The sequence below is a fragment of the Ciona intestinalis genome, chromosome 1 (genome assembly GCF_000224145.3).
Source record: "Ciona intestinalis chromosome 1, KH, whole genome shotgun sequence".
Classification (NCBI taxonomy): Eukaryota; Metazoa; Chordata; class Ascidiacea; order Phlebobranchia; family Cionidae; genus Ciona; species Ciona intestinalis.
The window spans coordinates 6,312,772-6,336,477 of NC_020166.2; the positions used below are offsets into that span (position 1 = coordinate 6,312,772).

Here is a 23,706-nt window from a genome sequence, read left to right on the forward strand (position 1 = left end):
AACAGCGACGAGCTTGGACCAATTACCTAATGGTTACAGGCACGCGCTAACCACTACGCCACGGCGCCGGACGTTATTATTAAGTGATTTCTGTTTTATAATGTTGAGCTGAGTTCTACCAGGAACCCCAACAAGAATAACTGTTGAGATAGGTGCCACGATGAACCTATACTTCACCCCCAACAGTTTCCTCTGGTTTGTCTTTGATCGAGCATGGTCGATCGTTGTAGTAAAAGGTTAATAATTAATTTTATGCTAATTATATTAATACGTGCTCACTTATTAAAACTTTGCTCTTTTGTTTTTTAAGGGATTTATGGAATATAAAAGGTGATGAACGACTCTTGTTTTCTGAGCTACCAACAGTACAACAGTATCTACTATCATAGTATAAAAATACTTCTTCATTTAACTATGCTACTATCAGTATTTATGCTTCTAGTATAGGAAAATAGCTGCGGAATAGGATACAATGTTGTGCTTTGTGATCGCCGGAAAAAAAACATGTCAACAACGACCTTCGGAATGTAGTTCCGTGGGTTTCGTTCGTTGCTGTGTTCTGCTTACATAAAATTGTTGTTTGTAACGAATATAAAACTTATAGAAGAAACATAGAAAACCGATTTAATTATAATTTAACCTTTAAAAGCGATAATTTCAGGATTATACGGTCCTATTTAATTTCAATGATTTCATGATGTATTGTGAACGTTAATATGAATAGTATTCACGAAATCACTCCAACACTATACCTTTGCGGAGTAGCAGCTCTTCAGAACAAGGAATCAGTTCTTAATAAACGAATCGGGCTTATCGTTAACGCTACGATTGATTTGGGTAACCAATCTTGGAATGGAAAAATTGACATTGTAAGTATGTGTTGCAGTTTCACTTCCACTACATTATATAGCCCAGTGTAACAAGTCTCAAATGCCATATTGCCTCACGCTATGATAAATAATTGACTTTCATTTAACATGCAATGCCATACCATTTTTGTTGTTTCGCATACGGACCAGTAAAATTTCCAAGGATCGGTGGGCCTTCAAAAATCAAAATCAACCCAAAATGTAATTTTGACAAAAACATGTGAATCAAAAGTACAGGATGGAAACTTTAATTTAATCAGGAATTAAACAATTGATTGCAATCATTTTGTTATCATACATTTTTACGTTGTTCCAACTACGGACGACACTGGTCACTGATCTAGAACAGGGGTTAAGAACGACTGGTATAGAAAATAATTCATAGAATAATTAAATTATACCATGGGATGAAGTTGACAGTAATCAGATAAATCCTTTTTCTCAGTCAACCAGTTTTTCGCGCACATAACTATTACATATAGTGATATAGATATTGATATATATAAGTATTTGTTTGCTAGTCATTTGATATTTTCAGGTTAGAGTTCCAGTAAATGATGTGCCTACCGCTCAACTGTCACCCTACTTTGATAAAGTTGCAGATCTATTGCACAAGAACTGTCAAAATGGTACCCGATGCCTGGTTCATTGTGTAGCTGGTGTGTCAAGGTCTGCTACTTTATGCATTGTTTACTTAATGAAGTACCACAGGTAAGATGTTAAATACCTAAACATGCATGCCCAGGTATTGAAATTGAGGAAAATTTGAATTGAACAATAGTTTTTTGAACTGTCCAACATATTTATGTGTCAAAAAGTATTTTTTTTGCAGGTTTAATATCAGAATAGTTAAACACATGTAAAATACTAAATACAAAAATTTAATTTTACTAAAGGCAATTCAGTTTAATCAATTTCAGGCCTATATTAAGATTGTTGAAAATGAAAATTGTGGTTTTATATACATAAAACAGGTGATTTAATTATTTTCACATTTTTTTCTTGTTTTTTTATTCGAGAATGTCCTTAAGAGATGCTCACACACATGTCAAGAGTCGCAGGCCTTTCATTCGACCAAATGCTGGCTTTTGGAAACAATTGGTTGAATACGAGAAAAAAATTTATGGCCGCAACTCGGTCAAAATGGTTCAGTCTTCCATTGGCCTTATACCTGATGTCTATGTGGCAGAAACAAGAAATATGGTTCCATTTTTTGGGAGAAGTCGACGCTAAGCATCTTTAAAATTTTTAATCAAGTTACATTGCTTTTTAAGTTGTGAGCTTTTACTTTATACTGTGGGCTGTAGTTCTTCACTTTACAGTGTTTTTTTTAAATATCACTATTTTACATTTATATGCTTTCTTAGCTTTTGATCTGCACAAACAATATAGATACAGTTTTTGTAATATACTGCGCTTTATTCTTAATAAATTGGTCAGAAACAATAACTTTTTCAAACAACTTCATTTCTGCGGTTAATGGAAATGTTACTTGCCCCAGCAGATTCCGGAGGTTGTGGTTTCCCCATCATATAGCTGTGTCTGCCACGGTGGTTCGCAAAAAGCCACCTTCTTATTTCATATGTCTCTGGGCTTCTACTTTTGTTTTCAGAGACACATATATCTGCTGTGTTACTCATATGACAGCAATGATCAGTGCTTTCATTTTGCTTCATGTTCTGACATGTGGTCACAGGTGAAGCACCAGGCAGAGACATTGAGCTGCTTTGAAAATCCGAAGACTCAGCAGTTAAATGATTGCACTGCTGACCACTTGGTGTTGATGGAGAGTGTATCATGCTTTCTAGATCACGTGAGGCAGTAAATGATGCAATGTTCATCTTGGTTGTAGCAGAATGACTTTGTTTGAGTGGAGTAATTTCTTCATCATTCAGAACAGTTTCAATCATATCTGAGAAGCGATGAGTGTATGGCCCATTTAGCACACTTGATGTGAAATGAGGACATTTCACCTGAAAAATTTACAACCGCAATCATTTTGTATTTCTAACTGCATTAAGTTGCCAATTGGAAGATATTAATAAGGTTTTGTGAAACTTTTTTAAACAAGTTTTCTTTAGAAATGCAGGCACTAAAGCAAATGAATATAATCATTTGTAACAGTAACAGTATTTCTTCTATAGCAACCTGGTCACACTTATGTTGTTCTACTTTCATAAGTCTGCAGCAGTGTACACATGAACAATATATTTCTTTCAATTGCAAGTCTGGTTGTTTCTTCTCATCTTCATCATCACTTAGATCATGGAAGAACGAAGATCTTGGTATCTTCTTGCTGCATGTGCAAACTGCAGAGAGACCAAGTCCTACTTCTGTTTTCCATTTGGTCTAAATGAAAAAAATGGAGTCTGTTTTTTATCCCACATTTAAAACTAGTCAAAGCATCTGATAATATTACATGCACAACAGATAGATTGAAGACAAATGCAAAATCATGGTTGCGTAATGGACCAAAAGCAAGAATACTGTTCATACCTTTTTAATTTTTGCATTCATTAGGGAGTGTGCTGCAAATTCTGCTATTGCTGTTGTTATAGCAACCGTTGCTCCAATTGCAAGAAATATGAAGGCACCGCCCAAATTTGTCACATCCAATGATTCTGTATTTGATGTTCCGCCTTCCTAACAAAGTGGGATAGGAATGTGGTTAGAGTAGACTACTGCCCTGCAAAAGTACTGCATGTTCTCTATTTATAGCTGCCATAGCTTTGAATTGTCAGATTTGAACTTGCCACATTAAAGTAATGTAGCTACAAAGTAGTTACAGGACTTAATATTTGAATTTTTACCGATGGGCAATTAACAGCTTTGTGGTTCCACCATTTCAACTTCAACTCATCCAACATTCCATTCTCCTGTAGCTTAAGAATCGAGACACTTAATTTGTCTCTTAATGATGATTCTAAAAGGTAATTTATTTTTATTCAGAAACATCATATACCAAAAAAGTAAAATGTTGTAAAAAAATACACAGTTTATTAGATCAGTATACTTCTGGTTGATTTATTTTCAACCTCATAAAGGTATTAGCATATGGATTGTTAAATGGATTAATATTGTTCGTACCCATGGTTGCAATTCCATATCCGATTGTATCCAACAATCCACCAATTTGTGTTAAGTTGCAATTTTGAGCAGTCAAGTATTGCAGCGTTGTTGACTCCATTAGATAAGCATAATCACCTTTGTATAATTTAGATAAGAAATTCATAGCAAAACAAGTACTTTTATATAATTTCATAGAATCTCAATAATTAAGGGCCATCAAAGATGACAAAAAAGGAAGTTGAGGAATTGAAGATTAAAATCAGTGGAAATAGAAATAAATAAAAAAAGAATAGTCAAGCTTAAATTGATGTGGAAACAGTTCATTAGGCAAAAAAGCATTTTTTTAGTAAAAATTATAGGTTAACAGTTTAACATAACTCCTAAGGTCTCTTGTATCAGGTTTTAGTTGTAGCTCGACTTACCAGCAAGAACTCTGGCCATCCCTTCTTCATTGTTAAACACAAAATTTTCCTCATTTTGAATCAAATAATTCCACATCTTCTTGTAAGTCCTGATTTTTGAATTCTGAAAATTAAAGAATAGTAAAACAGATATCAGAAAATAGCGTGACAATCAAGAAAATTGAAATTGGGATAAAATGAGGTATTAAATTTATACAGAAATATTTCCCTATTTGATGATATATACCTTAGAAAAGTTTCCCTTGATTTTTTAACTTTGGGTATGAAAATTAAATGATATCAGAAAAATAACTGTTCAATCATAAGTATTGTGAAAGTTAATTACTGCATTTGACTAAAATATTACAAAGAAGACATAGATATTACGCCATTTGGTAACCCACTTCAAAAAAGCTCCTCGTTGATCCTTCTCTCATCATCCCATACTTTATCTTCGTCTGTGAGGCGAGATCATCAGCGGATGAAATATCGTTCACCATCCGTGTAACAGTAAGAAAAGCAGCAAGGTTGGCTGTGTATGATGATATAATGATCAGAGTAAAGAACCACCATACTCCAGCTAATAACCTGGAATTGTAAAGTTTAAATCTATCATCTGCGCAATGATTTCTGAAATTTCATAAGCTTTCGTTTAGGAATATATACTGTGAAGAAATAATTTATTTAATGCTTTTGGAAACCGAACAATACAATAAACCAGATAATGTCACCCAGTGGTAACTAATGAATTGTATGAATTGTCACAAATATATATAAAAAATGCCTTAAATAGTATTTCAAATAGAGCAGCAATGTTATAACGACTATCATTGCTTTGCTATGGAAGGATAAATAAGTTTTATTCATAAGTGAATTAAATGTATTTGCATACTCCTTTGAAATTGCTTTCAGTAAAAGTAATCCAGAAAACTTGTCACATTTTTTCCAAAAGGAATATAAGAAAAAGCTATAACCATCTTTTCTAATACTACAATATTTTATTTTTTTCCAGGCTTTTATTCCATATCAGTGTCCTCATTGATTTTGCAAGTGGCAAATCCCTGCACATTGATGATATATCAATATTTAAGAAGGGCTTAAAGGTTAAAGGCAAATCTTGTTAAACCAATTGCAACACTATATCAAATTGAGATCGAAAATGAGAAGAAACTAATCCTTGTGTTGTTGACCTACAGTTTTCTTAACAGAAACATCAAGTGGTGCATAAAACAAAACATTCATGTTATATTAACCTTGTTGCCCTATAACGCAGGATAACTAAGGTACATTCATTTATTTATTTACCTACTTCTTTACCTAATCAAACATTTTATATCCTACCTTGTAGATATGGATCTCGGACTAACTTCAGTCCCTTGCTGCATCAACGCTCCAAACCCAAACCACATACTGTTGAGGAAGCTGAAACTATTCACCAATGTGTTTGACTTGGCTTGGCAGGAATATGCAGTGTGCCATTCACAAGGACTTAACCTTTAATAAAATGGATACAATTTTATTGTTTTATTTAATTTGAAAATTTGGCTTAAGTAGTTAACAGCAAACTATAGTAAAAGTCTGAGCTGATAAAAGTCACTAATTGAGCAAAACATTTACCTTGCTATGAAGAACATTACAAATGCTACAAGTAGGTATGCGATGATTATTAGAACCCATATAAACAGAGATAGTGGGTTGAGGAATCCAAAGACGCTTGGATTCCCTGGTATTGGTTTTCTAAACAGAATGCTCACTCCAAGGCTCATGTATGGCTTTGTAAAGCGAACCACTTTCTCTCTTACATAGTTGATGGTTAATGGAGCAACTGCCATATCCGCATGCTAAAACAAAACAATAAAATAGTTAAACTTAAACAAAGTAAGCAGTTTATTGTTCAAGACAAAAATGTCCATGTCTAAAATATGTAATATGTTTACTAGTTTGTTTTTTATATGTAATTTATTTTATCTTTAAGTCTGTCATAAAAACAGTTATTTTATTGTTACTTCTCATTTATGTATTTTATTTGCGATGAAATGCTGTAACCAAAGAGACAATAGTTATGTTATGTATGTTGTACAAAATTTGATGGAATATCAAGTTTTTAAATAAATCTCTATATCTGACAATGCTAACAATAAGTTACCCCATGCATGACTTCCCCTATCATTCCATCCCATGTTCCATCCTCCAATTCGTTTCCATAATTATTATCAGCCACTTCAACAAGCTTGTATGAAAATTTCAGATCTTCAGATAACAGCTAAAACAAATGCTTGGTAATTTATCTACGGCAACTTTTAAATTGTAAGTAATAAATATAAGTAATATTTTTAAGTTATAGTAATAAACATATTTTCATTTTGAGTTCAATATTTTAGGTTCCCACACTAAAAATAATAAAATTGGTCTTTCAAAAAAATAATTTGAAAGAGCAAAATTTATTAAAATGATATGTAAGTGGTGATATACCATAAATCATTACATCATTGTATATGACTATACAAATTGATTGTGTATTCTGTTTAGAAAAATTGAATTTGTTCGCCGCTGGACCAAACATCATCTTAATGTAAGTTCAATTGGGTTGACTTAAGTGCCAGAGCATGCATAATCAGGAGTCATGAATTTGATTACACGTTTCAGCACTTACATTTAACAGATCAATACAGTAGCCTTGGTACGGACTATCCTTGTTGTTAGATTCTTTAAAAACATAGGGGTGCTCCTAAAAACATAGGAAGTAGTTTAAAGGCACTCGCCTTGGATTAAACTGAGGATAATATCAATAATCTAATTTATAAGTCCGACTTGTCTGGATTAAAATGAATTTTTAAAGAAGTTTTAAATTCAAAAAGACGTTAGTCTTTAACACATTGCTTCTTTCTTTTAATTTTAATAAAATGTACTTTTTGCCAATTTGGTTTTAATTTGTTTCAAATGTGTTATATAGCACCATGTAAATATGCACACAAAAAGTACTGAACTTGGCACCAATGGAACAGGGTATGAAAAATAGGCAAACTTTGGACCAAATTTCATGTCCCCCAGCGTGCTCGCAGTAGCAATTGACACGACATTACGCTCATATAGAATAGAACTACAAACCCGTATAGTTGTGACAATTAAAGTTGTATTTCTAAGTGAGTTATTGTAGGGTGGGTTATTTGGTGTCTGTTGGTGGCCAAACATGGTTAATCTCTTTGTCACATTTGGTCGTATGCCGTAATAACTTCTTTCATCAGCAGCGTACTTCCATTGTCCAATCTTTTAATAATATTTACAAATAAGATTAATTAGTATATATATATTTTTTTTTTTTAAATACCGGTGTAACAGAATGTATAAAAAGTCAGTTCATGTTTTTTTAGTCTTAATATATTAAATAAGCAATTGACCACAGAAAATTGAAAAGCTTAACAGAATTTAGTTGTCTGCCAATTCAACTCATAGCAAATTTAATATTTTAATATTATTCACCAAATTTCCCTCTTTTATTATTAAAATTTGACAGGAGTGGCCACTTATGCCTTCCATGACCTGTGCATGGTTTTCCCTGGGGAATTATGCGCTCAAAATAAAACTCGTTGGTTCCCTTAAAATTTATGCTTGGCGTGGGGTAATTAAATAAAATAAAACTCACTTTTTCCAGACCATTATAGGTTATCGATAGAACATCTAATGTAAGATTGGTACGTCTTCCATCACTGTCAAATAACAGCGGGCCAGTCAGTCCCGTTATTTTTGTCTAAAAAATGTATGTTTTCTATAAAATTAGTTTGCTTTATATGTTTTCTTAAAAGATATTTTACCAAAGCAGATGAGGAAAGCACTTTTTTATTTTATTTATTTTTGGGTCTCAATAGAAAACAAAATTAGCTATTAAAAATAGTTATATATTTCATTTTCAATATATAGTACTGTGGGGTAAGATGGAACAACTTTAGCACCTAATATCCAAATATCCTGATCCTGTTTTAAACAAATATCATCGGTGTTTGGTCGTGAGGATATAGTTTTATAATTTCTTGAATGTTCTTTGTTTACTACCAAATTAAAAAAAAATAGAACGAAAAGATGTCCCATTCCTATGTTTCTAAGTTTAAATATATCAAAATTTGAACAATCATACCGATTTTATGTTTTCCAGCAGAGCAGGACCCGACATCCAAGTAGTTTGTGTGGTGCATGGAATACTTCGATGATAGAAACTAAACCTGTCTGCTGCAATCATATTTGATAGCGACCTTGCATAGAGTTGCACCGCATCATACATCAAAGCAACACCTGTCTGCAAAGTATTGTATAACATAACTGTGGTTGTGTTTAATATTTCATGCTTACCGTCATCTCAGTTGAAGGTATCCCAGAACTAATCTGTTGGTCTGAGAACATGGATGCCTGGTGGGGAAAATTTTAATAGAAGAAGTGGATTGCAAAGCGTGGCAAAGTCTTATTGTATTATTCATGTTAACCTATCAGTTTATATTTTGACATCAAATTTTTGTCATTTGTTTTTTCAATGGCAGACCTGTGATCATGTTTGTACAATGCGGTGAGTAAAATATTAGACATAAATATCTATAAACTATGATTTTTAAGGATCCTTTAAACAGGGAGCCATGCCCATCATGAACCTTGCGAATCACAAGTTTGTAATGTGAGATTAATAATTCTATGATGACAAATTAAAAGCTTACTGGTTTATCATTTACAAGACGAGTTTTCACAAAATCTTCCCATTCTTTCTCCAGTTCTACCATAGATTCCTGTCTGGCGATTGTGAAAGTTGTAATGTTGCATCTTCCAAACATGTATGGGTGATTTCTTAACATTAGATGTGAATCCTATTTTAAACGTTTTATTTAAATATACATTAGGATAGGAAGATATTATAAACAATTAAAATATATAACAGCAGCCTGTCATTTTAAACAATCCAAAAATGCAGTTTAGGCCAGGGTAAACAAAAATGTAAAATAAATGCAATGAAAATGGTTCTGTCAGGTTGGATTTTTTTGAATATAAAAGTATCTGTCTCACCATTCCAAGCAACACGAGATGATGATCGTTGTTCATTATTCCAGTCTCCATCATCTGTGGAGAAAGTTTGTTTTTAATATCCACCCATGTATTGTTTTAAAACAATGTGTTGTTTTAAAAGAATGTGTTGTTTTAAGAGAAGAATCTAACAACTGATTTTTTTGTTGTTATTTTATCCGCAATCGTTATCCAGTAATACAAACCATTAGTGAAATTTGTGTTATTGCCATTTGAATTCGCAACCCGAAATTCCAAATATTCTAGTATTCTAGTGCGAACGAGCATATCAATTGGCGTATTAACGTGAAATGCTTACGGTACCCGTTTCATTACAATCAATAAAAGATCGTGAACGCTGCAGTCGATAATCAGTTTGTGTATTCTTCGTTCTTTGATATGATGTATCGTGTCTCGGAGGTGACCAAGATCGCCCCTCACGCCAAATACAGACAGGTCCACACCATGAACACGAACGAGCAAGTCTTGTACCGCCTGAACTCGTCCAACACCTTTATGTACACCAACAAAGAGAAAATGGCTAAAAAATCGATGTGGCGCAACACCAAGAATGATTAAGATACAAGAAAAACTTTGCTTTTTGCTGATTAAGTTTTTAAAGCTTATTAAAAAGGTTCCGGGTGATTACTCACCGGAGTGCAAATGCATGGCGATCAGGAACGATGTATATTTTAGTGGCCTACCTGAAGAGTGACAATACAACACGGCGACTTTGGTCCATTGGAAATGTATTGCAATATCGGCAGCGGGCCGGCTCCAAACCTCGGATCCTGGCGCCATTTTGAAAGTGTATTGTTGCGTATTTACACTCTGAAAAAAGCGGGATAAAAAAACTAACGAAAACTGATAAACGCAGAAAGCGATAGGAAAAAAACAAGCACGATTTACATTTTAAAAATACAATTAAAACAAGGCACCTCCCTACCCCGGATACGTTGTTTTGAAAATTTTCGAAGTTTTCGCTCCCGATGTAAAAGTTTGGCATTTTCTTCTCATTGCATGCGGAGCGCAGAAACTCAGATTCAGATGAAGTAAAGATGGCGGCAACCCCAAGAGAAAGTTGTGCGCAAACTGGAAAGTTTACATCAAGCTTATTAATCACAACAGCCGAGCGATAGCTTATACTTCGTTTTCAAATATGTATTTCGGGTTTGAGCTGATGGTAAAAATTTAAAACCTTGCCAAATTACCTTGCCTTGCTATTTGATAGGCTTTTCCAACGCCGTCTGTAAAGGTTAAAATGTTGTACGTAAAGCTCTTATTAAAGGACATTTCCGCCGTTCTTTTATTCACAGAAGCAACGGCAAACTCCAGGGCCATTCGGAGCCGGTAGTCGTAAACATTGGGAGTATCTGATGATGTTGAAACTGAAGCTGGATTGGTCAACTCCTGGAATTCGTAAAGTTGGTGATCGTCCACTGGATCGGTTGCGATGTTCTTGCGAAAAATTCCTCCTAAAATTGTATGCAGGAAATTAGCTATGTGATAATGTATAATAGTGAATTTGCTTATCAGTGACCTAACTATACGGCGAAACGTCGACATAATGCAATATTAAGGATGACGGCGAAATTATATTTTCTAATCTACTTTTTAACAATTAACAACGTTCTTCAAGAGACGCGGGGCTACGTTTATAAAATAAAATATTATTTGTTTGCTACCAAATGGGCAGAAAAAAGAAAATGAAAACATATCCCATCTCACCCCAACCTATACTCAATAAACTGACAACTTGAAGGTGTTTTAGATTTGTGTCATATACTTGACCGCAATAATTTATAAATATGACAGTGATCTATAAATAGAACTAGTTTACAAATTCATTAGCAACGTGCGTGCTGTTATTATTACAGGCCGCAGTTAACATAATCGAACATGCTGAGCCACACCTCGAAATAAATCGAATTTTTCCTCTTTAAATTGCTGTCGGGCGCAAGGATTATGAATTAGACATCACGCTAAGGTCTGAGAATCCTATTCCACAACCACTATTAAAGGGACAAGGTAACGATCGATTTAAAGGGGATTGCCGGTCAACGAAATCTGCTTGGCTAACAATGAATAAATCAGAACGGTCGAATTTCCCGAAAAAGACCGACAGCTCGTCGCCTTTTTCCAAAGTTGACTACTGTGACTATACCGATCCAGCCTTGGCAGTCTTCCATCCAGCTTGAGCTGATCAATTATTAAAGCAAGTCCGATTAAAGTACAACTCTCCTACTGCACCGCTACTTAATCGGACAAATTAAGCCGAGCGAGGTATTGATTCATTTTTTTGCCGATTCTTCCTCGGTTGTTTGGTCTTTGGTTTTATTATTATCTTGATATAGTAAGATTAATAAATTTTGACTGCAATCAAATCGTCCAGTTTTTATTAACGTCGACCGCGTTAAAAATATCATTCTGCGGTCGCCGTAAGCGCATTAAAAATTAACCGCTTTTCTCTTACTCCATAAAAGGGCGTCGGCAGCAAAATTAAGAAAATACTTTAAACATAGTCGAAGAAAAAAGACTAAAATGATTTTTTGCTTCGAATTCAAAGAAACGCAAATTAAATTTTGAGTCGCTTAATCTGCTTATACACGCTTTGTTACGTTTAAAGCAGCAAAGCAGACGCTGGAAAGCTCTAGAGACGCTAAACCGACACCGTGACTGAATGATATAACACTCGCTGGGCGTCGATATTTCAAATAATTTTCAGGCGAATTCTAAACGTCATTGGACGACGGGTCCCTTAATAAATGCAGTTACATAAAAGTGCGAAATAATTCGTGATAATAATGATGGAAGGTGGGGTAGGAGCGGCACCGTTTGACCGGGACGTTTCGTGCGTCATTACAGCACGCTATATTGAATATATGTCACCTATGATTCTTATACTTTAACGTTCCAAGATTGGAAATGCAAAGGCCATATGCTGCTTAGTCAGTAACAAACACTCGACGAAATACAAATATGGCTTAATTTAAATGCAATGACTTAATGAAAAATGTAACTTGCATTATTCAATTGCGCGGCCGGAAAACGACAGTCTTTATATAACACCGGTGTTTTGTATCATACACCTCGCGCCCGCTCACAAGTTATGACGAATATCTAACTTTGTGAGTTTGTTTTTTTCCTCTATATATGGCTTATAATTTAGACAACCCATGAGTAACCACTAGCATGAAATACAGCGATTCCCGTTGCTTGTCCTATACGGCACAATACGCCCACAATGCTTAACATCGACAAGCCCTACCATGACCTATATGATTATGGAGGCAGGCTTACTAACCACTGTGCTACGGCGGCGGAATTTATTTATACATTTCACTGCATGAATTTATTCATTTTAAATGAAGTGATCCTTACTTTTACATTTGAATACAAACGTTTTATGTCGAGATTACAATTTATAAATCTTGATTTGAGGCACAATAACTATAGTAGGGAAAAGTAAATTAAAAATACAAATGTTCTTTGGGACGGGGTATACAGTGGGACACTAAAAAAATGTGGGGCGATTTCTTTTTACGGCCTTCATTTAATAATAAGCAAATAAAAATGTTATATATAGTAGGGTGGGGAAGATGGGACACCTTAAGCACTTAATATCTAAATGTCCTGATTGTGTTTTAAACCGTTACCAACGTTCTATAGGAGTCGTGACGATATATAGTTTTACAATTCCTTGAATGTTCTTTGTTTACTACTAAAAGGAACAAGGAAATGAAGTTAAAAGATGTCCCATCTTCCCCCACCCTGCCGTACGATTATTCGAAAGTATTTTTACCACTGTAAAGCGCGCCAAAGCCGATTAGTTTTATTAAATATTAAATGTATTAAAATATAGGAGAGTATGAGCTTAGATGTCACAGTTTCGCCCACCCAACGATATTCTATTTTTGAATCATATATAGGCATCTTGGTAAGTTTTTAAAACAAAGGTTAGAACAGCGTGATCGGGATGGCGCCATACAAAAACATGATATTCATAAGGTTTGTTTATAGTATAAATTTTGCTGTTGAAATTAGGTATAGTACGTCAAAAATTGACAGAAACTATTCAGTTGCGATACTTTAAAAAACTAAAATCTTGGCAAGCTTTACTGTATAGTAGGTCTACTGTTGGGGAGGATGGGACACATTTAGCACATAATATCCAAGGTCGTGTTTTAACAACAGTCTGTGGAAGTCGTGAGGATAACGGTTTAATAATTCTTTGAATATTCTTTGTTTACTACCAGACGGGGCAACAAAATAAAATGAAAAGGTGTCCCATCTTCCCCCACCCTTCTATATAATATTATGTAACAAACACAACAAATAAATAAAAATAAACGAAGTCAACTTACCTACTCGGATGCAGTCGGTGGTTGGAAATTCCGTCAGTGGTATCAGATATACGAACACTATAAAATTAATAATCTGCATCTTCGGTTTAAAATTACTGCAATAAGTAATTTCTGTCGGTTATAATGTATAGCAATCAATTTTTTTTTCTTTTATTATCTAAAATTTGAAACGCCGATTTGTGCTCGTTTTTGTCTTAACTTTTGCAACCAAAAAAGATAAATTGCGCCGTCAGAATATACAAAAAGTTAGCTACTTCATTTCCACACCTATCCCTCTCTTCCCGACGCAAAATGTGCGGGACCACGATTCGATACTTTTACTTTATTATAACTTGAGTTCATGGGGTGATCGATCGCAAAGCAAGAGATCCCACTAATCGAAATCCGATAGCGGAGATTGTGGCTGCAAGTGCAAGCGGCGCTTCTGTTCTGTTTAATGAGCGGAACATTGAATAGTGAAAGTCGCAATTAATTGATCGGGACACTGATAATGCCAGGGTATCTACTTGGACTTCTGCGGTCAAAGGTTAACCGCTGCCCGCTGTCGAAAAATTGATTCATCGCAAAATTTTGGCGGTTTTCCTTGCCATCAATTTTAACCTAAAAGCGGATATTGGCTAATTATTTTTTGATTCCAAAACTGTCAAATTGGAAAACGTTTTACCTGGCAGTCCACGCACTAAAGCCGGAAAAAACAACACAGACGTGTCCAAAGATCGATATATTTTAATTAGATAGTTCAACAAGCGTTATATAATATGTATATTGCACGTCATAAGCTTATATGTGGGCAAGCAAAATAATTTTGAGTTAGTAGCTCGCATTCATTTATAAAACTGCGGTCACTCATTACAGATTTAAAGACTGGCTGCAGAGGTGAGAAAAAAGGTATTTAAAATCGATTGGTCAGTATTTTGAAAGAATCAGATGACTAAGTTTTGAAAGAATCAGATGAGAAAGTCACTAGAAATAAAAATGACGTAATTTGGAAATTCGGATTTGAAATCGAATCAGGGACTTTACGTTTGTGGTGACATATGACCTAGATCTGCAGTGTTGAGCATGCAATGAAATAAAGAAGACTGCGCAAAGATAGTCGACTGAGGCATCATTTCAAATTGAATGGACGTCAATCACTTTGTTAACAGTTAAAATCTCATATAAAAACAAAGCTGCAAACCGGAACTTGACAAAAATGGGGGACGTAGCATGTGATCAAATGCATAACATTAGGTCATTTAGAAAGTTATTCAATGAAGTACGGGACAAAAACAACAAACAAAAAAATCAGATGTTCGTTTTTTTTGGTTTTGAACAGCAAAATTGCATTCTCATGAATAATGGCATCAAAGCATTTGAAGAAATCACAAACTTACAATATGTGATAGGAAGGATTCTATTTTACATTAAGTAACACTGTAATCAAAATTTCAATGAAAAAATTAAAAATTGTTTGTTACTTTAATGGAAGAAAAATTAAGGATTCTATTTTACATTAAGTAACACTGTAATCAAATGTTCAATGAAAAAATTAAAAATTGTTTGTTACTTTAATGGAAGAAAAATTTAAAAGCTTTGCACTGCATTATGACATTATAATGAATGTTCTACAAAGTAGAGAATCAAACAAGGTTTAAAACACGGTGTTAGATGTCATAGACTGCTTTGCGGTGATGCAGGATAGTCTAATTTGCAATGGCAGGCATGTAGGCCATGTAAAGGTCATGTGAATTACTACATTAACTCTTCGTATAACACAGCTGTGTCTTGAAGCTTTTTGACAATCTAAACAAAAAGTTATAAAGTGTTTTTAGAACATTTGTTGCAACAAGTATTTTTATACTCAGAGATGAAGCCATATGGGTTAGGAATCGAAACTCTGCCTAAACAAGTTTTTTTTAAGCTTCACATTAACATTCAGAACATATTCGCATACACAATTTGGTTAGATTAACTTCAGGAATTAAAGGGAGGTCTTATCTATATTTTTTGGGGGGAATAAACACCCTGTAAACCCCCATTTTTTGTAGCTGCGCCACAGTTTTCACTGTTTCCATCATATTAACTTTGCTTGGTAAGTCAGCACAAGATATTGCGTGTAAAATATTTTCAGATAGCTACGGTCTACCTCTTGGTGAAATGATATTTGCTGCTGCACAAAATCCTTCATATACCCGACAAAATCCCCAACTCTGTAGTGCTGGAAGTGGTTCACCTCAGCTGTGGACAAGTATTAATATAAATATGAACATTTTACCTTTTTTATTTGGCAATGTTACAAGTTTACAACAAATACTGACATCATAAAAAAATTGGTAAACAAAAAGTCACAAATCTGAAACTTTACATTTGTAATATACCGAGACACAAAACAAATCTTTTTTGTATAGCTTAATCAGAAAGTACCAAATACCGGGTTAAAGCTTATATTGAGACTGTGAGACAATTTGGACTTGTTAGTGACCACTTAGTTTGGACAATGAGTGTTAGGTGTTTTGCAAAAGTAGAAAAATGCCTCACTGGAAGCCAGTATCAAACCTCAAACCCAATATCCTTAAATAAGTAGTGAGCGTTCCAACCATTGAATTATATAGTGGGGGTTAAGAATTAATTCCTTTAAATTTTCACAATGATATTGTAAATTTAAATTGTGTCTACTTTAAAAGAACAGTAACTGCGAGAGCGAAGATAATATCACCTTCTACAGCGTAACTGATCTTCTCAGTCCTCGTAGCAACATCTTCCATCTCATCAACCGTCACTTTGTTCTCAAGTTGCAACCTCCGGACTTCTTTTAATTTATCCAATGCATTCTGTAGGTAAAAGTAACTTGCTTGTGAATGAAGTTTTTGCTTGAAAGTTTTTCAGGAAATACCCGCAACATATTTTATATTAAATTAGACATTTTATTGAAATTAGACTGTTTTATGAAAACAAAAAAAAATCATGCAGTTTCTATAGCCATCTGATTTGTAGTAGAAATGGAAAGATCAAAGCGAAGAGGTTCTATATTTGTCAGTTTGTATCATTCCTACTATGCTAATAGTGTGAAAAACATCCATCAAATATTGGGGAAAATAAAAAAATACCAAATAAAGTAAAAAAAGTTAGGAAATCTTGTTTTTAAAAATGTTTAGAAAACTGAAAAAAGACACAATCAGTGCAAGTGCAACCACACATCTCAGGTCCCAGGTCTCATTGCATGTCATGCTGCATGACCTCACCCATGTACATTAAAACAAATTTAGTGCTGCAACAAACCCTTTGGTTTCCAAGTATGGCAGGAAATGTGGCCAACACTCCGTGATATTCATTCAATCCCTCAAGTAATGGATTCCAATCATACGTAGGTTGATTACCATATAATTCACCAACAGCTTCATATACTTGACCCGTATGTTTAATTGCCTCGGTCAGTGGGGCAGACACTGAAAGTTAGACAATGTTTTATTAATTACATTACACATGATATTGTGAAGTTATTTATTTATTTTTTCCAATACTAGTTGTCAGATAAATAGGGGTAGAATTTTGTATATGGGTGTATTTACAGATTATAGATTTGTATATACAAATATTATACTACTACTGTTGTACTGGTTTATGTTAAACTAGCATGAACTACCTATGGTTCTGTAATCAACTATTTGAAGTGGTTAGGTTTAAAATGATATACTAAATATTAAAAATGGAAATACTGGCAAATAAAAATATTAAATATTCACATGTAACTATCGAACAGAAATTTGCATGTAAACAATAAAATTGTTAAAATAATATAGAATAATATATGATAAGGAAAATATTAGATGGCAAAGTGCACCTGGCCTGTTGTCAAGCTCGAAGCATTCACCAAGTGTTGAGAAAAGTTGACCAAGTCTTTGGGTGTCTTTCTTGTACACTGACAAGTATGTTAAAACACAGTTTAAATGGTAATTCGATATCTAGTTTAAAACATTTTTAAGAATTTAGGATACTATTTATAAAATGAGTAATATAGCCACAAAACAGTCAACACAATGACCTAATTAAAGGCAGACAGCATGATATACCCTGGGGAAACTTCTTAGCTTGGTCTTGCCCAACTATAATAAGTTGTTTGCAAGCTTCATCCATACCACGGGTGAATTTACTGTGTGTGTCCAATGTCTGTTCTCTGTAAATGGAGAAGGTTGATATTGGATGATACTCTAAACCCTATGCACTATGTCAAGCTGATATGACCCCATCACAAAATGAGTCACAAACACAAAATCTCATCACAAAATCACAAAATGGGTGGGCACAAAGGGACAAAGTGTTACATAAGTAACACTCATCAGTGTACAGCATTTTGGTTCCACTGTGGCAGGAATGTTATATATAACTGATGACATCACTCACGCGATTGTGAAATCCATCTTTTGATCGGGAGTATTGATGGCTTGGAAGAATCCTCCACCAACTGCTTCATCTTTCTCAGCTTTACGTTTGCCTTGCTTCCATGCCTAAGAACAAAGGTTATTTTATATTCATAAAAAGCACAAGTCCATTATATAACTGGGAAGTCATATGGCGTGACATGTCAGGGAAACTATGTTATATGCCAGATTTGGCCCACATGCCTCACCAGATGTTAAAGCCTGTCGCTTCCCCCGTGGGCAACCAAATATGCATTATGATCAAGACAATTGACCCAAATCTGCCATTGATAGATATCATGTCTTGACTAAACTTATTTAACCAAGTTTCGAAATATGAACATGAAATATCATTCCTGAGTAGTAAGCAAAACTGTTGGTATAATAAACAGAAAAATTCAAATCACTTTTTCATCATCTTTGGATGTTACAAAGTGACCGAACACATCTGAACAAGATATGACAGGATGAAGTGCGATCCTACACAACCATGTTTGCAGCTGGACCCTTCTTCCTTCAATAAAATCATCTTCATATCTCCCTGTAATTGTGGATAAGTTTAGTTTTAAGTTGACAGCTAAAGAATGATTGCCCATTTACCATTTTGCTTAACATTTTTTTGAACTGTGATAAATAATGGCACGTATTTTTTAGAAAATGATTTCTTTATTGTCAGTTGGTCAAAGATTGTATCTTTTAAAAAACTTTTTTTTTTATTTGAAAACAAAGTGGCAATGTTCATTTCTTAAGAAGTACAAAAATATCTACATTTTAAAACTCAAACTATTGCTCTTCATTAAAATATATATAAACAAATGGCATTTGTTAATCAGAGACAACGAAAAAAGAATCCTAGAGGCAGTGCCCATTCCTAAAAGTCATGAAAATACACATTGTGTTGCATTTTTGAGTGCGTTAATCAAGTAACAAACTGCCCACCTGTTATTTGCTTGTCCGGCAGTTGTGGAACTGATATAGACACTCCATACTTTCTAACTAGTTGCTCATAAAGCCAATCAAAGTGTTTGAATCTACGTAGCACTGCAACGTCTGTGTGCTGGTGAATATATTTAGGTCAAATTTAATTTATAACATAAAAGTATGATAAAATTACTATTTATGTGAATTTAGCAATCTGTTTTCATGTTTTGCATATTTTTGTTTTACTTTTTAACCAAAAAGACTTAATAAAGTTACATAAATCATTATGTCTCTCACAATAGCCTAACAGTAGATTAAACATCAAATTCCAACAAAATATAACAGTTACTTACTGATGGTGTTATGGTGTAAGCTATAAAACTTTTTAAGCCGGAAAACTTGCTTTCCTTCACTGGGTTGGTGACTGTGCATGTGAATGGGTGGGGATTATTTTCCCACATTGGTCCATCTAATCCAGACTAGAACACATTGGAATATTTTATATGTTGTGTGAAAAATTGATAATTAATATTTATTCACAGTTTATGTTTATTTAGTCCCTTTACTGTTTGAATTAGATTACACACAGGCATCTATATAGATGAACGTATGTACTGTGTATCAAGGTTCAGCAGTCATAAACAGCAGACTGCGAAATCTCTGCAAATTGTAACTAATTAAACAAAATGAACCACGGCACTGCTGACAATGTAAAATGTTCAAAATTCTAATTGTAACCTATATAAAAGCATAGTTTTTTATTGGTAAGGGGTAACAGACACTCAGATGCATACAAGAGATATTGAGTAAGTGAAAAAAGTAAAGATAACATGAAAGGTGTTAAAACATTACTTACAATAACTTGTACCATCGAAGATGCAGGAACTTCCAGGTTGGTTTCGCCCAAAACAAATGACTCAACCGCTGTCTTTGTAAGGGAGGATATGCTGTGAAGTCATACAAAGAATAATAAACAAGCAACAAGCATGGGTGTAATATTACTACAGGGAAGTTAATGATGTGTTTTAGTTTATTAATACCAGCATGTGTACTTCTAAAGTTGCATTTTGTTTTAAAAGAAAATAAAACATATGTTTTCTATGATTTCCAATGCAGTAATGACAATGTATGTCTCCTTTCTATTTAATAAACAGATTAAACAGAATAGCCCAAGTATATTATTCAAGAATAGATGGAATCTGCTGTGTGGTAAAACCTGACATAGGCTCTGAGATTTAGGCCAGAATTGGCATATTTAAATATATCGCATGGTCCCATACAATTACAATAAAAAACTAAGAACCTGCATTTGTGGTTTCATTGTTAAGTTTTGTTTTGAATAATAAAAACTTAAGTTACTTACAAATTTCCAAGTTTGACAGTTGTTTTCCTGTCAGTTCTTTTAACAGGGGAGCCTAACCCCGCTGAATTAACAATAGATCCCTGCGACCTCTGTGAGTGGGTGGGTGACACATTTTGTTGCTGCTGTAAAAACATACAGGTATATTAAGAGCAAATTTATGAATTAATCAGGACAGTGGAAAGCATCATGTAGTATTCTGTGGTAAATAAGATACATATTGGCTATCCAAATACTTATATAGCAAGCAACACTTACGACAAATTCATTTAATAAAGACAATAAATCCTACAATCATTTGTAAAAGTTGGAATATTTAAGCAAGAAACATTTTCTACCATGTTTTAATCAAAAAAACTTCCAAAAAATCCTAAAACCTGTCCATCGGCTTACCATATTTCTAATATACAAGAAAAAAAACTATTAAATATAAATATAAGGTAAGGGAGCGCAGCTATAAACTTTAATTAAATTGTAAAACGCCTAGCACCAGTATATTACAGTTTATTTCTTTCTTGTGAGAATTTAGATTGTGTGTTTTATATGATGGTTAAAAAGGTGTTTTGTGCGATGGTAAAAGAAGGTACATTAAATGTATAGAGAATGCTGCGTTAATGGGTATTGACTGGAATAAATTGATATCCTTCTAGGAAATGTCAATCTTACTTGCTGTGGTGCTTGGTTGGTCCAATCATCGGCCCAATCATTGTTTGTGCTTTGTTCGACTGGAGCAGAAGCTTCTACCGCAACTTGTGGCTCTTCCCAGCTCTATGCAAATCGGTATAATGAATAACAAACAGGAATTAGGAATGTTAACATAGTATCAACAGGAGGGACTAAAACAAAATAAACCACCAAACTCTATAGAGCATTTCGCAATATGGAATGCTTTGGGATTGTCATTAAAGTTCCTTTGCAAAGAGTTTCATTAATTGAAGTCCGCTGACTGTTCTACCATCTGGACAAAGATCAATATTATTGATGAGAGAGAGTAATGTAGGAAACTAATTATTTCTTTGAATACTTGAAGACCTTGTGATCTAGTTTTATCAACAGTGGAATAAGTATTGATTAGTTTGACATAAACAAACAACATGCATTTGGTCTCTTGTATATAAAGATGTAATATGTCTTTTATTCTAAGACATGTACTGACAAAGCAACAACAGTGTTACCATGTACACCAAGCAGTGTTGCCAGTGATTTTTCTGCTCAAGCGGTTGATAATGCGGACCTATGACAAAAGCTTTAAGCACACCCACATTAGGAAACACTAAACCAGTACAGCACCTGGCATTCACCACAAGCCAGCCATGCTAATGTTTACAACAGCCTCATAAAAACAAAGAAATGCACTTGGAAAGACTGAAAACACCAATGAACCACCACAATACTACATGAGATAAAAAATACAATTACACCAACACCTCTGTTACCTTTACTATAGGATCACCAAGGCCCAATATGTCCTTAAAGGAAGATACAAGATAAAATTAATCCAACACAAGCCCAGGTTACCGAATATCAATTATAAAAATGCAACACTGTGCAAGCATGCTCAATACCTCTTCATCTGCAGTAAAGGGGCTTGTAACATCATCAGAAAGCTTCCAAATACAAAACAACAAATTAGAAGTGAATCAAACACAAATCTGATTGTATAAGAGTGAAATTACAACAATAATTTTATGCACAACATTTTTTAATTCTTATTTCAAATTTGAAACTAATTGGTAGAATGATGAATTCAGCAAAATGGAAAAGCTGCAAAACTTCTTTTACCTTGTTGCCACCGCTGGAAGGCTGTGGCGCAAATCCAAGACCAAAAAAATCATCCATGTCAGAAAGCTTTACAGAATACAACCAGAATAATAAAAACATAAAAAGAAAGGTTTAAAACAGGAAAACAGAAAAAAAACAATGTAAAAAGTAGCAATCAAGGTAAACAAATACAACACAGGTATATAAAAATGTTAATAATAATTTTAGTTACAAAATATATAAGCCAATATTAAACCATCTCAAGTCTTGTCCAATTACATAATTTATGGCATATTTGTTTTAAGGAACACAAATTAAATAGTGACACTTGCACAAGCATAAATGCATTTGATACAAAACAAAATCTTAGTGTTTTACCTCAGATGGAGCAGGTGGTGGTAACCCAAATGGATCGGATGGGTCTAAAGTGGGGTCAGAATGTGGTGCCTAAAATGTTAGCGATGATAAATAGGAAATAGGGTATTTAAGTAGTGGTATGACGCACGACTGCATTGTAGGCATGGAAGTACTGTAGTACTCTGTGTTAAGTACCTGCTCAAATTATGTCAATTTATCTACCATTAATTCAGTATTAGGATTTAGGAAGATGGGCTATCAATCATAAGGTGTAATGTAGAATGTAGCTATGTGATCTTACTTACTTGTTCAGGGGGATAGTAACTATTTGTAGCTTCATTGCTGTTGGCCGGCTAAAATTTGAATTGCATAAAATGTCATACAAATTGAAAATCTTTTTTTTTAAATATATATATATTTTATGTTGTGATTACTGTTTTGAAAAAAGCTATACAATGTTTACCTCGACATAAGTCTCTGGAAACAATCCTGAAGTCCCGTCATCTTTTTGGCCTTCCCACCACCCTTCACCCACATCCTATCAATGACAGTTAAATCACACATAAAGAATGTTTAAAGGGCTGTGGTTTATATATGCAATGCAGTAGATTTTCTTTATACACACACAGATTCAGTGATTGTATACATTACAATATAGCTTTATTGAATTGATGTATTGAGAAAGTGTGAAAATAACAGCACAAGAACAATATTGTATATATACATTGAAAATAGGAAAAATGACATTTTTTTACTGCTGCTTATGCATAGAAAACAATGAAAAAATAGGATTGTATGCACAATGGTTATTAGAAAGCTGTGGTACCTTATTTGTGACAGTAATTCGTTCTCCTGGTCCAAAACATAGTTCTCCATTATTTACATCTCCCTCGAACTCATACAAAGTAACTACCTGGAATTAGAAATTGTTTGGTGTTTATTACACTACAATAGTTACAATATTGTTGTTAAAAATAATTGACAAATTGTACTTACAACGTCCATGTCAAAGACAAAAGTTCTGTTGGTCTGTGTTAGCACTTGATGGTATTGGTTTCTCTCACCTTTGTAAAATCTTTGTAACTCCAAATTTTAAGCAGAAAGAGAAGAGCTAACACCATGCAAAATCTGTTTAAAAGTCATCTAAATAAAATCATATTCCGT

At 34.0% G+C, this 23,706-nt stretch overlaps 3 protein-coding genes across 13 annotated transcripts; 1 reads left to right on the plus strand and 2 right to left on the minus strand.

The window, feature by feature from the left end:
• Nucleotides 1-619: 619 nt before the first annotated feature.
• On the plus strand, nucleotides 620-2,315 carry LOC100182135 (dual specificity protein phosphatase 14-like). Its single transcript, XM_002125451.4, has 3 exons — nucleotides 620-869; nucleotides 1,408-1,580; nucleotides 1,889-2,315. The coding sequence occupies exons 1-3, from the start codon at nucleotides 717-719 to the stop codon at nucleotides 2,100-2,102; spliced, it is 540 nt and encodes a 179-aa protein (XP_002125487.1). The 5' UTR covers nucleotides 620-716; the 3' UTR covers nucleotides 2,103-2,315.
• On the minus strand, nucleotides 2,194-13,837 carry LOC100175916 (glutamate receptor ionotropic, kainate 2). Of its 3 annotated transcripts, XM_026833998.1 has the most exons (22): nucleotides 13,744-13,837; nucleotides 10,591-10,854; nucleotides 10,326-10,471; nucleotides 10,033-10,210; nucleotides 9,704-9,891; nucleotides 9,383-9,436; nucleotides 9,040-9,186; nucleotides 8,684-8,740; nucleotides 8,472-8,630; nucleotides 7,983-8,087; nucleotides 7,448-7,606; nucleotides 6,993-7,067; nucleotides 6,486-6,602; nucleotides 5,957-6,180; nucleotides 5,681-5,833; nucleotides 4,744-4,927; nucleotides 4,361-4,463; nucleotides 3,957-4,073; nucleotides 3,680-3,792; nucleotides 3,366-3,512; nucleotides 3,018-3,218; nucleotides 2,268-2,842 (listed from the first exon to the last, which is right to left on the minus strand). In XM_026833998.1, exons 1-22 carry the CDS (start codon nucleotides 13,820-13,822, stop codon nucleotides 2,324-2,326), a joined length of 3,489 nt encoding a protein of 1,162 aa, XP_026689799.1. In that variant the 5' UTR covers nucleotides 13,823-13,837; the 3' UTR covers nucleotides 2,268-2,323. The 3 variants fall into 3 exon arrangements, with proteins under 3 accessions (XP_018668636.2, XP_026689799.1, XP_009862403.2); XM_018813091.2 differs by lacking the exon at nucleotides 13,744-13,837 and having other exon boundaries at nucleotides 2,194-2,842; nucleotides 10,591-10,960; XM_009864101.3 differs by lacking the exon at nucleotides 13,744-13,837 and having other exon boundaries at nucleotides 10,084-10,210; nucleotides 10,591-10,960.
• Nucleotides 13,838-14,449: 612 nt separating this feature from the next.
• LOC100184497 (sorting nexin-33) lies at nucleotides 14,450-23,695 on the minus strand. 9 transcript variants are annotated; one of them, XM_002124755.5, is made up of 21 exons: nucleotides 23,539-23,694; nucleotides 23,369-23,455; nucleotides 23,006-23,080; nucleotides 22,848-22,895; nucleotides 22,564-22,632; nucleotides 22,207-22,272; nucleotides 21,990-22,031; nucleotides 21,861-21,893; nucleotides 21,091-21,192; nucleotides 20,428-20,549; nucleotides 19,921-20,011; nucleotides 19,418-19,543; nucleotides 19,083-19,200; nucleotides 18,551-18,684; nucleotides 18,127-18,230; nucleotides 17,796-17,899; nucleotides 17,567-17,644; nucleotides 17,005-17,171; nucleotides 16,442-16,556; nucleotides 15,872-15,963; nucleotides 15,233-15,528 (listed from the first exon to the last, which is right to left on the minus strand). In XM_002124755.5, exons 1-21 carry the CDS (start codon nucleotides 23,545-23,547, stop codon nucleotides 15,478-15,480), a joined length of 1,833 nt encoding a protein of 610 aa, XP_002124791.1. In that variant the 5' UTR covers nucleotides 23,548-23,694; the 3' UTR covers nucleotides 15,233-15,477. The 9 variants fall into 9 exon arrangements, 8 of the variants coding, with proteins under 8 accessions (XP_002124791.1, XP_018669023.1, XP_026690342.1 ...); XM_018813478.2 differs by lacking the exon at nucleotides 22,848-22,895 and having other exon boundaries at nucleotides 23,539-23,695; XM_026834541.1 differs by lacking the exon at nucleotides 22,207-22,272.
• Nucleotides 23,696-23,706: the final 11 nt, after the last annotated feature.